The sequence below is a fragment of the Euleptes europaea genome, chromosome 1, assembly GCF_029931775.1.
Source record: "Euleptes europaea isolate rEulEur1 chromosome 1, rEulEur1.hap1, whole genome shotgun sequence".
Classification (NCBI taxonomy): domain Eukaryota; kingdom Metazoa; phylum Chordata; class Lepidosauria; order Squamata; family Sphaerodactylidae; genus Euleptes; species Euleptes europaea.
Genome location: NC_079312.1, coordinates 62994148 through 63004703, shown reverse-complemented (window position 1 = coordinate 63004703; position 10556 = coordinate 62994148). Strand labels below are relative to the sequence as shown.

Sequence of the window (10556 nt, the reverse complement as noted above, 5' to 3'; positions counted from 1 at the left end):
GCCCGCCGCGTGCTCTCTCCTTCTATTTGCGGACGCGGGAGCGGAGCTGGCCTCTAGGCTGCTTAGCGCGCGGCTCAGCCCGCCCGCCCCCGCTCAGCCCGCCCGGCCCCAGCCTCTTCCCTGAGCAGCAGGTGGCGGGCAGGCAGCGGCTGCACGGGGGAGAGGAGGACAGGGAGGCAGCGGCGGCAGCAGCAGCGAGAGGGTTAACCCGTGGCGGCTGGCGGAGCAGAGGGGCGGCAGGAAGGGCTGAGCGAGGGTGCAGCAGCCGCGGCGGCGGCGGGTGGTGGGTTGCTAGGGCTGGCGAGCGCCCGTGTCACCCGGATGTGAGTGTCATGTTGGCCCCAACTCGACGGGCTTTGCAAGCAGCCGCGGCAGAGAAGCAGAAGAGCCGGCGGCGGTAGCCCGCGCCAGCCCAAGCCCTCGCCTCTCGCCGCCGTGCCGCGCCGCGCCGCCATGGGGGCAGCCGGATAGCGGGCGAGGGCAGGGGCTCCGGGGAGGGAGGGAGGGAAAGGGAGCGTCGGGGCGTCGGGGCCAGCAGCGCCCCCCAAAGAAAGTGGCCATGATGCCCCAGCAGCAGCAGCAGCAGCAGCAGCCCCCTGACGGTAAGAAAGCGCCCCCCACCCCGCTCAGCAGCAAGGGCAGGTGGTGGTGGTGGGGGGTTGCTTTGGGATTAAACGGCGAGGGATTTGGGGGATGGAGATTAGAGGAGGGGACCGCGGGGGTGGGATTAAGGGCTGGGAGGGAGGGCGGGCGCCGGGGGAGGGGGTTGCAGGAGGCGAAGGCGGTCGGGAGTCTCCCCTCCCCCGGCGGGCCACCTTCGCCCTCGCTTCCCCCCCCCTTCCCGCGGGAGCGCGTGGCCTTGATTTCGCACGTCTGCCTTCTGGCTCGGCGGAGATGTGCGCGGGGGGGGGGAGAGAGAGAGAAGAGCGCGAGAGGGGTCCGGGGGCTCTTTCGGGGGAGGGGGTCGCGAGCTGTGGGCCGGGCGGGAGCCGCTCGCCGCTGCCAGCACCCTCCCCCCCCTTGCCCCGCGCGCCAGGGGAGAGACGACGCAGGGGGGGGGGGCGCGCGCGCGCGCGTGTTAATCGCCTTTGCGAACAGGCTGAGGCGCCGCCGTCCCCTCCCCCGCCTCCCGCTCACCTCGCGCGCTCCCCGCCGTGAGGGGGGACGACTCCCTCAGAGTCTCTCCCCAAACGGTCAGGCTCCCCTGAGGAAGCGTGATGTGAGGGTCTCTGTCTTTGTGTCTCTGCTTTCCATCACCTGCGGTATTATCAGTGAACTCGTAAAAGCAGTTCACACCTTCTGGTCTCAGGCGCCAGGCCTGATGGCCCATGTATCTTCCCCCCCCGCTGTTTTCCTGCCAGTACTCCCTCAGGCCGGTGCGGCCTTGGAAGTGTGATAGCCGCACCAGACTTCCTGGGATCCGTCTGATGTTTTGTATTATGCCAAGCTTGTAACTTCCCATAACAATAAGTGTGAACCCCAGTGCCCCAGTGCCCTGGAGTCAATATATTCTGTAAACCCGTATAGCCCCTCACTTGCAACTTTCTACCTGTGCCTGTCTCATCTCCTGAAGGCTTCAATAAATCTATTGTTTCTGTATCAACGTCTGAGCAACTGATTTGGAGAAGCAAACTCAGAGAGGGGGATCTCTCACATTAAGTTGCAAGTCTTTGCCTCTCGGACTGCAGCTGTACCGCTTTGGACAGAATGTCAGCCGACGAGGATACCACCCCTATCCCTGATGCCCCCAAGGCTCCGGACGAGCCGGAGAAGCCGGACCCGAAGGAGGAGGGAGCCAAGCCAAAGAAACCGAAGGGTCGCGTCCCCGACCAAGATCGGGACGAACGTCCCCGGGGGCTTACTTATTGGCTGGACTCTCCCAAGGGCTGGTCGCTCTCGCGGACTGCGGCGAAGGATCGCCGGTTGGCCTTCCCCAGCACGGGACTCGAAGGGGACCCGGCCCGCAAAGAGGCCCTCATGGAGGAAGAACGAAAGCAGTGGCAGGAAGACCGCCGGGCTATGCAGGAGCAGATGGAGACCATGCAACGCGTAATGGGTGAGATGGCCACGGCCCTAGATGCGCTGAAGTTGCAACCTCCAGCCGGTGCTCCCCCAGACGGGGCGCCGGCAGTTCCGCCCGCAACCCCTGCCCCCCCGGCCCGTCGGGACCTGAAAGTCACGTATGACGGGTCGGGAGACCAATTGACCTTTTTTATGGTCCAAGTGGACATTTTTATGCGGGAACAAGGCCGAACCTTTGTTTCTGAGGAGTCCCGGGTGCAGTACGTGGCTTCCTTACTGCAGGGGGAGGCGGCTGCCTGGATGGTGTTGCAGTATGAACTCCGCTCGCCGGTACTGCGAACCCTGGACGAGTTCATGGTAGCACTCCGAAACCGTTTTGAGGACCCGACTCTGGGTGAGCGGGCTAAAGCCTCCCTGATGCAACTGCGCCAAGGGACTAAGTCGGTGGCGCAGTATGCAAGTGAGTTCCAGTCACTGGCTAGCCGAATTCTGGACTGGAGTGAAGCTACCTTGGTACAATGTTTCAGGGAGGGTCTCAACCCAGACCTCCAACATTGGGCCTTCATGCAAGGGAACCCCCCGGATGTGGAAGGTTGGGTTCGCCATGCTGCTGACATCGAGAATCGCAAGCAACTCCTGAACTTGTCCAAGCAACGGCTTGGGCGAGACCCCAGGCCCCGAGGTGACCGTGGCCGGGAACTCCGGCAAGGGGGTGGCGGGGGTCTCTCGGCCGCGGAACGCCGCAAGCGGTTCGAGGCCGGCGTCTGCCTGATCTGCGGGGGAAAGGGTCACTTTGCATCGCAATGCCCCTCTCGCTCAGGCCGTCCGACCCCCCCCCGCCAAACCCAGGCCGAGCCGACGAAACCGGCCGCCGACAGCCAGCCTCGCCGTAGAAGCGGACCACTGAGCCGGCGCTCCGGCGCACCCTCCGCTCTCCACGCGCGCCCCCAGGATGGGGCATCCGACTCTACGGTCCCATCGGGGTCCCGGATTACAAATACCGTCTTTGATTCGGACGGCTCCCCGGAGGCCACCACCCCGTCCCCCTCTTCCAGCGAGGAGGAAGAGTGGGAACAGCCGGCAAAAAACGCCGTCGGTCTGCTGTAGAGGGGGCTCCGCAGCAGACCGTCCCTATCGTTGTGCAAGGAGCTCCACCGATGGTAAGCGCCCAAGAGGACAATGTATTTGTGCGTGTTCATCTGTCCCTACCCAAAGGGGGTCCCCCGTTAGAGGTCCCCGCGTTGGTCGACTCGGGGTGTGCTCGCACCATGATAAATGAGGAAACTGCCAAGAAGTTGGGGGTCCGGCGCAAGCGGCTTCCGGGACCCCTCCGTTTTTCCCAAATGGATGGGAGTGACTTTAAACGGGGCCCTGTGACCCACAGAACTGCAGCCGTGATTATGTCCGTGGGGGAACATTGGGAACGGTTGTATTTCACCATCGCCCCTATTGTAACCCCTGTGGTGTTAGGGATGAACTGGTTAAGGGGACACAATCCCTCCATTGATTGGGTTAAACGGGTGCTTTCTTTCCCCGAAAACCCCTGTGGGTTGCATGACAAGGAACGGGTACTCAGAACTCCAGCCGCCGCACTGGTAGGGTCCCCCGCCCCAGTCTCTCCACAGTTACCCTCTGAGTACTCGCAGTTTACTGATGTTTTCGATGTTAGAGAGTGCGACGAACTGCCTCCCCACAGAGAAACGGACTGTGCCATCGAGATCGTAGGGGAAGGCAAACTGTCTAAGGGAAAGGTTTACCCCATGAGCCCCAGTGAAAAGACTGTATTGCGGGACTATCTGGATGTCAATCTGGCGAGGGGTTTCATACGCCCCTCCAAGGCTCCTTATTCAGCCCCAGCTTTCTTTGTAAAGAAAAAGACGGGAGATTTAAGACTGTGTATTGACTTTCGCAGACTGAACGCAGTCACCCAGTCTAATGCTTACCCCCTCCCTCTTATTCCTGACCTTCTAGCACAATTAAAGGAGGGCCGAATCTTCACCAAACTGGACTTGGTAGAAGCCTACCACCGCATTCGCATCAAAGAAGGAGACGAACCCAAAACGGCCTTTTCCAGTTGTTTTGGGATGTTTGAGTACCTGGTCATGCCGTTCGGACTTTCGGGGGCTCCGAGTGTCTTTATGCAATTAATTAATGAAGTTTTGCATGATTTACTGTTTCGGGGGGTGGTGGTATTTCTCGATGACATTCTTATTTACTCTGAGACCATGGAAGAACATGTGCGCCTAGTGCGAGAAGTGCTCCAGCGGCTGCGGGAGCACAAACTGTATGCTAAGGTGTCCAAGTGTGAATTCCACCAACCTTCTATTACATTTTTGGGGTATGTGATTTCCCACCAAGGGTTGGAAATGGACCCCGCCAAGGTCCAGGCGGTGCGGGACTGGGAAACCCCCACTACCCGCCGCCAACTTCAACAGTTTTTGGGGTTTGCCAACTTTTACCGGAATTTCATTCCCAACTTTGCCCAAGTTGCGCTTCCCCTCACTGCCCTGTTACGTACCAAGGACAGGGGGGCTAGCGCCGCACTCCCCTCAGCCCGTCTGCGGTGGTCTCCCCAGTGCCAGCAAGCTTTTGAACGTTTAAAGCTACTTTTTTCATCCGAACCCGTTTTGGCTCACCCGGATTGCACCAAGCCCTTCGTGGTGCAGGTGGATGCCTCGGATGTAGCAATGGGCGGGGCCCTATTGCAGAGGGATGAGGGGGGACGGTTAAGGCCGTGCGCCTACTTCTCCAAGAAGTTTTCCCAGTCCGAAATCAACTGGGCCATTTGGGAGAAGGAGGCAGCAGCGGTCAAACATGCCCTTACCATATGGAGACACTTCTTGGAGGGGGCCGAACTGCCGTTCGAAGTGTGCACAGATCACAAGAATCTTGAGGCTCTCAAGGGAGCTAGAAAACTCAATGCCAAACAAATTCGGTGGGCCCAATTTTTTGCAAAATTCCGGTTCACCCTCAAACATGTCCCTGGCAAAGAAAATGCCCTAGCTGATGCTTTGTCACGACTTCCCCAGTATCGCAACGATTTCGATCGCCCCGTCGACTCCCTGTTCACTCCCGAACAGCGAGGGGAAGTCCCTGGCTTGGCCGTCACCACCCGATCCCAAGCCCGCCAACCGGAGACCCCCCCTACGCTCAAAGGTATCCCGGAAGTGTTCCAACAGCGTCTCCGGGACGCCTCCTTGCAGGAGGAGGAGCACAATCTCCTCCCTCCTGGCTTGGAACGAACCAACACTTGGTGGGTGCAGGGGGGGAAACTATATGTCCCATCTTCCCTTCGCAAAGAAGTATTGGGACTTGTACATGGGGCCAGGCTGGCAGGTCATTTTGGTTTCGTAAAAACGCTTCACCTGGTTCGAAGGCAGTTTTGGTGGCCCGGTATGAGATCTGATGTGGAGTTGTATGTGCGCAGCTGCCCCACCTGCGCCACAGCCAAGAAACGGATGGGAAAACCCCCGGGGCTTCTCAAACCGCTTGAGAACCCCTCCCGTCCCTGGGAAGTCATCGCCATGGATTTTATCACCGACCTACCTCCAAGTCGGGGGAAAACGGTTCTCTGGGTTATCACAGACCTCTTTTCCAAACAGGTTCATTTCGTTCCATGTGCAGGTCTTCCTTCAGCCCAGGGCTTAGCTAAACTGTTCATCACGCACGTCCTCAGGCTACACTCGATCCCGAGGAAGGTCCTCTCCGACCGGGGGGTCCAGTTTGTTGCCAAATTCTGGCGGGCTTTCCTAAAGTTAATGGGAGTGGAGGAACAGGGCCTTTCTTCCGCCTATCACCCCCAAACGGATGGTCAAACAGAACGAGTAAATGCGGTAGTAGAATGTTATTTGCGCTGCTATGTAAATTTCCACCAGGATGACTGGGTTGACCTGCTGCCATTTGCCGAATATGCGTACAACAATGCGCCTCATTCCTCTACCGGCTTTAGTCCCTTCCAAGTTATATACGGGACGGATTTTGGCCCTTTCGGTTCTGCCCCCGTCTCGCCAGAGCTCCAGTCTACCCCTGATCTTCAGGAGTGGATTCAGGTGGTTAAATCCACCTGGCCATGGTTGCTCAAAAATCTGGAAAGGGCAAAAAGCAAGTACAAGGAACAAGCGGACAAACACCGGTCTCCGGGATGGGAACTCAAGGTGGGGGAGCAAGTCTATCTGTCCACCAAAAACCTCCGCTCTCTTCGCCCCTGCAAAAAACTGAGCGACCGTTATGTAGGACCTTTCCCCATTACCAGAGTAATCAACGAGGTTACCGTGGAACTGAGTCTCCCTAAGACACTCAAGGGGGTTCATCCAGTCTTCCATATAAGCCTCCTCAAACCTTATGTAGCAGCTCCCCAGTTCCACCCCCCTCCCGCTCATGAGATTCCTACCGTAGTAGGAGGGGACACCCATTTGGAAATATCCAAGGTTTTAGATTCCAAATGGAAGAAAGGGAAACTGTTTTACTTTGTTCGCTGGAAAAACCTTGGCTCCGCTCATGACGAATGGGTGGCCGCACCCCACATGGCAGCTCCTCGCTTGGTCCGAGAATTCCACCTTGCTTATCCCGATAAGCCTCATCCTCCCGGAGGGGGGCCTTAAGGGGGGCAGAATGTGAGGGTCTCTGTCTTTGTGTCTCTGCTTTCCATCACCCGCGGTATTATCAGTGAACTCGTAAAAGCAGTTCACACCTTCTGGTCTCAGGCGCCAGGCCTGATGGCCCATGTATCTTCCCCCCCCGCTGTTTTCCTGCCAGTACTCCCTCAGGCCGGTGCGGCCTTGGAAGTGTGATAGCCGCACCAGACTTCCTGGGATCCGTCTGATGTTTTGTATTATGCCAAGCTTGTAACTTCCCATAACAATAAGTGTGAACCCCAGTGCCCCAGTGCCCTGGAGTCAATATATTCTGTAAACCCGTATAGCCCCTCACTTGCAACTTTCTACCTGTGCCTGTCTCATCTCCTGAAGGCTTCAATAAATCTATTGTTTCTGTATCAACGTCTGAGCAACTGATTTGGAGAAGCAAACTCAGAGAGGGGGATCTCTCACACGTGACCCCGTCAGAGGGCGGGACCGCCCCCCCCCCCGTGCCTTCCTTTTGGAGCCCACTTCTCACTTTTTTTCAAAGAATTTTTTTTGGGGGGGGAGAAAAAGGATGGAGAAGGAGGTGGGTTGCCTCGATTGGTGGCATCCCATATATAGACTTCAGGCAGAGAGGGGGAGTGAGGGAGACTTGTGAAGATGCGAAACCGTGGTCAGTGGAAAAGTGACCCTGTTTCTCCCCTTCCCCCCCCCCTCGTGGTGCCAAATGGTTACCTGAGGCGGGCGCTCCTCTTCCTGGGTAACCTAGCAATGGACCCAGCGTTCGATGTGACAAGTGCCATCTGACGGCCACCCACCTGACGCTCTCCGCCACCCACAACCGTTCTGCGAGATCTCTGTGCCAGACCCCTTTTCCTCTTTGGCCAGTGGGAAATATGCCGAGCGCATCCTGAAGTTACTTCTTCCCAGCTGCACGCCAAGGGAGCCATCTTAAACATCACCCCTCCTTCTCCCTCACATCCATCTCTCTTTTGTGTATCTATATGTACGCGCACGCTTGCAGCACTGATTGAGTTGAAGCCACGGCAGAAGCGACAACTCTCTTTTTTTTATCACTTACGTTACCTTATGAAAAAGGGACATGGGACAAGGCATCCCTCTTCCAGGCTGATTGCATCAAAAATGGGGAAATCACATTTGCAAAGGGAACCTGGCTGGAGCTGTGCTCTGCCTGATTGGCAGCAATCATAAGATATTAACTTCATCTCTTGCTTTGGCAGAGCTTCCTAGCAGTTTCCCCCCTCTCATTTCCTCCATCTTTTCTCCACACAAATCCTCAACTTTAGTGTAGTTAGAAGGTGTTCTTTTCCACAGGTGCATTGGACAAGCTCCCTAGTCATGACCTAGTGAGCTTCTAAGACTAAAGACCATCCCGTCACGTCTATTTTTTCTCTGTTCTTTGTCATTTAGACTGTTTTTTTAATAATTTTCCATAACTGTAAGCTTTGAGGAATTCCAATTTTATCGTTATTACACATATCTAAAAGCCAATCCCCAATATCTTGTCTGCCAGTCTAGAGTTCCCTCACACCCTAGGGTGATCAAGCGACAGAATGCAGAATGGGTTATGCAAATAGGAACCGACTTGATTTTTTAAAAGCAGAGTCACTAGGGGAGGAAGCAGATTTAGCTCTCAGTCTAATAATGTCCCCGAGTGCTCCCTTTTACTTTCTTTTATATGGCTGCCATTCATTCCAGTTAAGAAAATAAAAAATGCTGCATATGGGGACACTGTTGCAGTGAGTGCAGAATCTATTCCCCCATCCCTGACACCAGGTTCCTTGCAATATAGCCGCCTTCTTTCCACACATATCCTAAAAACAAATATCCCATGCTTGTTGAGGATCCATACGTTGGTCAGTATAGTGACCTTTCTTCCCCTTGTTACTGATTTCACGCTGTGCCTTCAGAATCCCAAAGTGCAGCATAAAGTCTGAGTGGCCTGGTTCTTCACTTGAACTTGAGGGGGAGGTAGGGTTGCTCTCTGATCTCAAAGCAGTGTTTGATGGATTTGTTTTGTTTCTGTAGTGGCTAAAGTGATGCACAGAATCTTGATGCAACAGATTGACATGGCTCCCCTCCCCCTCCAGAACTTTATAGTAAAAGAATACCTTGCTTGATATCTACAGTCAGAGAAGGAAAAGATAACGAATGCTGTACTGTAAAAAAAAAGTTTTATCATCAGGAAATTGGACTCCTTTTGTTTTGTTATAAAATTGGTATTGTTCAGGCTACTGCCTGTTTCTGAAAAACGTAAACATATTTCTTTAACTGGGAGGAGTCAAGAGAAAAGGCGACAGGTGCTAGTATTTCTACAGCTAATTCCTGAACCGTTTAATAATGGCGGAGAGAATCTGCGGGCTTTTTTTTTGTAAAGAAGGTGCTTGAAAAAAGATGAATAACATTACCTTGCAAGTAGCTTGAAAAGATTATTAAAAACCAAGATAATGGGTCTTACTCATCCCCCTCTTGTTTTTTTCACAGAAGAAAGCTATGCAAATAGCACCAGAATTCCTCTTCCTGGTGACGGACCAACTCTCCAGTCAAACAGCTCAGCACCACCCAAGCTAACTTGGCAAGCTGCAATCGATGCTGCTAGACAAGCTAAGGCTGCCCAGAGCATGAGCGTCACAGCCCAACCTGTAGGATCTCTGTCCCAAAGAAAACGCCAGCAATATGCCAAGAGCAAAAAACAGGGTAATACGTCCAATAGTCGGCCAGCTCGTGCCCTTTTCTGTTTATCCCTCAACAACCCAATCCGAAGAGCCTGCATTAGTATAGTAGAATGGAAGTATCCTTTTGATGGAATTGTATTTTTAACCATCTGCGGTTTTTAAAATCCACATCAACCTGGACAGACTGTGACTTGGAACAGCAGGTCGCTTGACCCTTTCCCCTTAATTTTGTTTTTCAGCTGAGTATCACTGTTTCCAAACTGCTTCTTCAGTGGTATGTGCACATTGGGGGAAGTCCTTATTCCTTTGCCCTCTGTAGGTTTAAAAAAAAAACCCTGCTTGGGGAGGGTGATGTTGAACTAAAAAAAAAGAGAGAGAGAGAGAGCAATGGTTTAAGCAGCTTTTGTCCATCTGTCCTTTCTTCTGACCAATTTGTAGTTTACCCAGGCTGCTATCCAGATTATATGCTCAGAGTTCGATGTACAGAGCTCCCAGGTTTTTTGTGGCCCAATTCAGATTGAGATCACAGAACAAGGGGAGGGGTTAAGTCTCCCTCCCTGTGCCATTTTCCTGATCTGAATGGGCTCCAAGGAACTACTATTTGCTCTTTTGGGAAATCATACATGTACTGGTAGTCATTGTGGATTAGCTGATTAATATGTAATTTGGCCAGCAAAAGGTTGCCTGTAATTCTGTGTATAACTATGCATACATTATGCTGCTAATTTCAGTGGAACCTGCCTGCGCACTACTTTAGTTGTTAGTGCCATAAATTTATCATTCATCTATATTTTCTCTTTAACTGATGTGAATGTGTCTGTGTAAAATAGTCATATAAGGTGACAGTTATCTGGATAAAGCATCTAGATTCGAGTCCAGTAGCACCTTGGAGACCAACAAGATTTTTGGAGTATAAAGAGTTTCGAGAGTCAAAGTTCAGTTACAAGACAGAATGGAGATCTCCGTATCTGTTTATCACAGTCAGAAGGTGGGAGGGGTGTTGCAAGAAAGGAACTCAGCTGGTTCTTCTGACTGGGATATAAGGACTCGGAGATCACATTCTCCGAGATCATCTGACTGGGATATAAGGACTCAGAGATCACATTGTGTCTTGTATATGACGAACAGAACTTTGACTCTTGAAAGCTTATACCCCCCAAATCTTGTTGGTGTCTATGGTGCTACTGGACTCTGTGCTGCTGCAGACCAACACGGCTACCCTCAGAAGCTACCTTCAAGGATACAGCACTTTCACTTG

At 53.7% G+C, this 10556-nt stretch overlaps 1 protein-coding gene across 4 annotated transcripts in view; it reads left to right on the top strand.

The window, feature by feature from the left end:
- Nucleotides 1–559: 559 nt before the first annotated feature.
- The window catches only part of CACNA1D (calcium voltage-gated channel subunit alpha1 D), a 347998-nt gene continuing 338001 nt past the window's right edge, over nt 560–10556 (top strand). For 3 of the 4 annotated variants that reach the window (XM_056865912.1, XM_056865904.1, XM_056865897.1), the window contains exons 1-2: nt 560–602; nt 9108–9414. In XM_056865912.1, the coding sequence (XP_056721890.1) occupies nt 560–602; nt 9108–9414 (350 nt within the window). The remainder of the gene's footprint in view (nt 603–9107; nt 9415–10556) is intronic. The other variant, XM_056865919.1, reaches the window with a different exon arrangement.